This window comes from Cyclopterus lumpus, chromosome 7 (genome assembly GCF_009769545.1).
Source record: "Cyclopterus lumpus isolate fCycLum1 chromosome 7, fCycLum1.pri, whole genome shotgun sequence".
Taxonomy (NCBI): domain Eukaryota; kingdom Metazoa; phylum Chordata; class Actinopteri; order Perciformes; family Cyclopteridae; genus Cyclopterus; species Cyclopterus lumpus.
This window is the reverse complement of record NC_046972.1, coordinates 19635997-19642270: the sequence shown is the minus strand read 5'-3', so window position 1 is coordinate 19642270 and position 6274 is coordinate 19635997. Positions and strand designations below refer to the sequence as shown.

At 37.6% G+C, this 6274-nt stretch overlaps 1 protein-coding gene across 1 annotated transcript; it reads right to left on the bottom strand.

Moving 5' to 3' along the window:
* Positions 1 to 1093: 1093 nt before the first annotated feature.
* LOC117733688 (N-fatty-acyl-amino acid synthase/hydrolase PM20D1.2-like) lies at positions 1094 to 5760 on the bottom strand. Its single transcript, XM_034537511.1, has 13 exons — positions 5465 to 5760; positions 5255 to 5341; positions 3974 to 4209; positions 3778 to 3864; positions 3538 to 3671; positions 3190 to 3309; positions 2955 to 3030; positions 2796 to 2857; positions 2632 to 2710; positions 2472 to 2543; positions 2215 to 2380; positions 2023 to 2122; positions 1094 to 1671 (listed from the first exon to the last, which is right to left on the bottom strand). The coding sequence occupies exons 1-13, from the start codon at positions 5682 to 5684 to the stop codon at positions 1542 to 1544; spliced, it is 1569 nt and encodes a 522-aa protein (XP_034393402.1). The 5' UTR covers positions 5685 to 5760; the 3' UTR covers positions 1094 to 1541.
* Positions 5761 to 6274: the final 514 nt, after the last annotated feature.

Genomic DNA, 6274 nt, shown 5'->3' with positions numbered 1-6274 from the left:
CTGAAAGAAGCATCTTTGAATATGTTCTGTTCCAAAATGTATTTATGCACTAATTTAATTCATGTTAAATGTAAAATTATAATTTCAAGTACAATATTATTAGCAGCCCAACAAAAAATTAGACCATCAGATTGAAATGGTTTTAAATCATTAAACACGTTCACAATATTGTTATAAAAAATGCAGAAAAGCTCCACAAAGTTATCTCATTTGTCATTTTTATCAAAACAAGGTAATCTTGATTGTCTCATCAACAGTTCTTTCAACTTGTCAACAACAATCCGATTAACAGTCACAGCAGGATAGCCACTCTCACACTGCTGGTACCACAACAACTCCCCCTACCACAATGTCGCCGACAACCACAACAACTCCCCCTACCACAATGTCGCCGACAACCACAACAACTCCCCCTACCACAATGTCGCCGACAACCACAACTCCCCCTACCACAATGTCGCCGACAACCACAACAACTCCCCCTACCACAATGTCGCCGACAACCACAACAACTCCCCCTACCACAACAATGCCGACAACCACAACATCACCCACTAAGTCTCAAGAATCTGTAAACTCTTGTACAAAAACGGCCAATGGGTAATTTGCCGATCCCGCTGACCCAACACAATACTACCAATGTGCTGGTACAACACCTCACCTCCATAAATGCGCAGGTGATTTGGTCTTTAGTGACACTGTCAAAAACGTGTGTGCGAAGATAGGAGCACTCCATCAAAATTTAATAATTCTCAATTATGGTACAGGTATGTTATCGATGCCTGCTTTCCTCTATTGTCAAGCTCTTTTTTATGTTAATTGTAATAAAGTGTAGAATGCCTCCCACAAGCTGTGTAAATTAGCTTTTGTTCTTTTTTGATACATTTTGGGGAAATTGTGCTTTTGTAAGTGTATTGTGTAATATGTCAAGAAATACATTAAATATCACACGACAACGAGCATAGCATCAAATGTTATTTGTTGTAATTTTAAACAATGCCTGTCTTAAATCTGTGTGCAAATTCAACTTGCCTTTACAAATCCCAATTCATTTTAAAGATTCAGTCAGTGAGTACATAAACAAAACGAAAGCATCTTTTTATATTTTATGTTATCAGCAGCCAAAATGTATTCATACACTCATTTAATTAATGTTATTATGTACCATCATTTCAAGTAGAACAATATTATAAGCAGCCCAACAAAAAAAAAGTATCAGTTATCTCATAAATTGTTTAAAATCATTACAACACTATTGCAAAATTGTTATCCCAAATGCAGAAGAGGTCCACAAAGTTGTCTCATATGTCATTTTATCAGAACAAGGTCAATACTGTATGTCATCAAACACTATTAAAAAGAGTCTGTTAATGTAAAGCTATGGGAAATTGTATTGCCAGGCTCTAAAATGTAGAATCACGCAGGATCACATCATTTTATTTAAAATGTAGTGACCAATACACTGATTCAAGGTCCCACTAATTATTCAGTTTACTAATAACACAGACTTTTGGATTGCATTTTACCCATAATGTCTATCCTTAGAGTTCATGGATAGAGCTGTGAGGCTTAGGGAGCTTCTGAATGTCACAGTTTTTAATCAGACTGAAGTAAAACACTACAAGCTCCTCGTAGTTCTTTTTGGAAATCCGTTCATTGATGCCATGGAATCTAAAAAAAGAAAAAGAAAAACAACTTATGGAATCTAAAGAAGAGAAAATATGTTACCCTTTATACAATTTCCTTGCGCTATTCTTGCAGGATCATTTAATAAGGATGCTTTTTAAAATCACCAAAGCTGAGTGGCAAACTGGGTTAAAAGTTGGTTCCGTACATAAAACTCTTAACATTGCAGTTGACAGTCTGAACCGTACACGTGTGTGACATAAAAGTGTTACCAACAGCAGAAAGCTCTTTTGTTCATTTGGCCTTCTAGTTTGCCAGATATTACTATTATTATACTCTCTGCAGCAGGCTTTATTGAGACAATTGTTATCTAATATTAGACAAACTAGATCTTACCTTTGTGCATCACCTGGTTTAAACCAGATTGGAGCGAAGCGATAAATATCATTCGTCAGGTCTTTAAAGTGTCGACTGTCTGTGTTCCCAATACAGATACCTGAACATACAAACATTATATTACAACAGTTATTGAATATTTTTGACCGAACCGACCACATTTTTATACAATTATGTCCATCTGGAGTCTACCTGGAGCAACTGTAACAGTTGGAAACATGTCCAACACAGTTTTCTTGATGATTTGGTAGCCAAACGACGTCTCATCCATAGAGCTCACAGGCAAGGGGTCAAATCCATCAACGAGCTCTAGCTTCACTCGTTGGTCCCCCACTGTGGACCGGATGAGGTCCAGGACCTGGACGTTACAGCAAACATCAACTTTTACTCAAAATATTCATGAAGAGACATAAGGAATTCTCAAAAAGAAGAATCAAACTTCTGACTACCTCTCGGAGGGACTGTGCTGAGTGGATTCGTAGATTTACATAAGCTTCAGCGAGGGATGGGATGATATTCACCTATATGGTGGGAAAGAATTTAGGTTTGTGCTCAGGAAAACTGAAAATTCCTGTGATTCATCCTATATTTCAGAATGAATAACTGTACCTTAACTCCTGAATTAAACATGGTGACTGCTGTGGTTGTCCTTACAAAAGCATTCGTGTCTGGTTTTCTTTCAAGTACCCTGTAACATAAAACATGATCAATTAATTATTCCAATGGTCAAAATCAGAAGAAAACTTGCTAAATTAATTTTAGGACGTAGTTACCTGCCTAAGAGTGGGGCAAACAGCCACAAATTTGACATTATGAACTTCATTGGAAGTCCGAACTGAAAACAAAGAATAAATAACTGCGTAGCAACAGAAAAGATGTAATATGCTATCAAAAGTGATGGCAATGATGGACAAGTAGCTGGTTCCTCTTACCTTGTGCGCCAGATGCTCAAATGTTCCACGTTCAGGCCCATGACCAAATAACCTTGGCATAGGGTTGTCCTCTAGTCTGAGGCAATAGCATGACATAATTAAAGTATTAGATTTAGTTTGAAGAGTGATGCAAAAAAAAGTAAATGTAGACTGTAGCTAAACATATATATATATATATATATATATATATATATATATATATATATATTTATTTTGTATGTATGACGAAAATCACCTTTTGACTGCTGCAGCCAAGATCCCAATACTGGTCTCTCTGGGAGGCATTGAGGAGTGACCAGGAACCATGAACACACTAAGCTTCACAGTAGCCGAACCCTTTTCACTTATCCCAATCCTACAAAACAAGTATCCAACTATTAATCACCTATATCGTGTTTTATACAATTTAATGGAGACATGCTAGGGTTGTGAGTGTGTTGTGATGGCAGGCTTGGTCCAATTGTTTGCTTTTAACATGTAAACTAAATAATGTGTTTCCACAAGAGCAACACATTTCCCCTTGGGGATTAATAAAGTATCTATCTATCTATCTATCTATAGATCTATCATAACAGGTTCTCACAGTGCAGCAGGTCCTTCAAGACCACTGATGACCCCATCAAGTACAGCCAGGCCCTCGTCCAGGACAAACGACAGCTGCACACCACGCTGCTTCAGTACACGCACTATGTTCATTGCCCCCTTGTAACCACTGACCTGAAAAAAAAGAAGAAGGAAAAGGTCACAGACATTGACAATAGTGTAAATTATATCTTGGTTCGTAATTTCAAAGAGTAAGAGTTTTGATGAATATCTTAGGTACTTCTTCATCATGACCTAGTCCAATGTAAAATCCTCTCCGTGGAGCAAAGCCTTTTATCAGTAAGTACTCCAGTGCCTGAAGAATTCCCTGGAAGATATAAATAATGTTGGATTAGTTTGGTTGGCACATGATGAAGTAGTAATTCAACTAATCTCTGTAATAGCAAGGTTCTACAAAATATAACATGTTCACGCACCATTAAAGAGCCTTTGTCATCTATGGTCCCTCTACCATAGATGAAGCCATCTATCTCCTTGGCGGAAAATGGTGGGGCCTCCCAGCCATCTGATTCTGAGGCAGGTACTACATCTATGTGGGCCAGCAGCATGTATGGCACCAGGTCAGACTGCAATCCTTGCACCCAAAACAGGTGGCTGTAGTTGGCCACCAATTCATGACGAACCAAGCTTGAAGAGAACACTGTTGGAAAGGCTGACACAGGAAGAAGAGTACAAGCTTAAAAAGGGTGAACGTCATCTTTTTACAAATTAAGGTCAGCTTTAATACTCAGCCTATATATTTTTTTAAAAGGTGTATAACTTCATGTGTCTGCAAAGATCCCCAACGATGTGATGAGGCATGAAACATTATATATACACACACATATATATATAAATATACATATATATATATATATATATATATACACACACACACACACACACACATATATATATATATATATATATGTATGTGTGTTTATATATATATATATATATATATATATATATATATATACGTATATATACATATATATTTATGTATATATACATATATATACGTATATATTTATGTATATATACACATATATATACATATACATACACACACACACACATATATATATATATATATGTATATGTATGTGTGTTTATATATATATATATATATATATACATATATATTTATGTATATATACACATATATATATATACACACACACATATAATATACACACATATACATACATACATACATACATACATGTGTATATGAATAAAACAATTAAAATTAGTTTTCTTTGGCCTATATGGAAACTTAGTCTCATGAGAAAACCTGAATTAAACGATACATGAAAATACTGTAACGTCGGCTGTTAGTCCGACTGCTGGCACCTGAAACGTCAACATCCGAGTGACACACTTTGATATTAAATTGCTGGAAGCCTTCCTTAAGGAACCGAATGGCATGAATCGGGCCTTGTTGTGTGATTCTAAACACGTTACCAGTCATGCGAGTGAAGCAAAGGGCAGTCTGGTAAAAAGCACGTCTACCACATAACTAACGTTGTTGCCGGCAGAGACACAATCAACGTGAGGTAAACAGTTGAAGTCATTTAGAAATATGTTTTTGTTAGCCCCGTGAAACTAGCATACACACACACACACACACACACACACACACACACACGCACACGGCGAAACACAATCAATCGCACCTTTGCGCGTTAGGTCGCGGCCTTTTAATTCAACGTTACCTTTCCGGAGGAACCTGTCAAATTCAAGCAGCGCGCTGGTGTTGCTCTCCTCCCCCGAAAAGGACACCGTGGGGATCCGGATCGCCTCTGGTCAGACACACGGAGATAACGCTCGTTAACGGCGTCACCTTTTTTTTTTTTTTTTAACACTAAACTTCACCGACGAGCAGGCGAAGGGAAACAAAACAAAAAAAAAAAAAAAATATGTACCTTTAAAATGCGCGAGGAGCTGCTCTCGCTGGTGGTCGTCTATGACGAGCGAGACGTTGCTCGTCTTTTCCCAGCGCGCGAGCTTCAGTCCGACATTCACGTCCAGGGAGAGCGTCCTGATAGACGCGACGGTGAACAACAGCAGCGCTGTAACGAGGAGACTAATTATAATAATCTTTAAAAACTTGAATATTTTGAACTTTGGCCCCGAGTCTGTCATGGTCTGCTGTGACAGCGGAACTCGGTTCACCGAGAACTTGAGTGAAAGACAGCGGAGGGTGAATCGGTTTGGGTTCGTTGACTGAGAGCCACCTGCCGGCGCCACGAGGCATTGCACTTGTAAACTTCCTCGTGACATTTATTAAAATAAAAAGTAGATTATATAATGCGAAAGATGCCTTTTTGATTTGTACATCTGCATGTATTCTGAATTAGTTGCAGAAACAAAACGTATAAAGCAACACATTCTTTATTGAAATATGGTTAAAATATATACAAAAAAAAAAAAAAACATACATCACACGAGTACAGTGGCGCTAATTCATTGAAAAGGCAACATAACATTACAGTTTGGGTGAGGAAATATAGCATTAGGATTTATTACGTTTGAGAACATCTTTTAAAGTCTCAGCTTCATTTCTGTGTTTTAGAAATAGTTTCAACAACGCCGACAAGAACATATAAAACTAGACTTTTGGGTTAGATAGTAAAGCAACATGTGCTCCCTGAAGATATCACAGGATCGGGTCATTATGGCTTGCATAACTCCCCCCCCCCCCCCCAAAAAAAAAGCAACAGCTGTAAATCAAT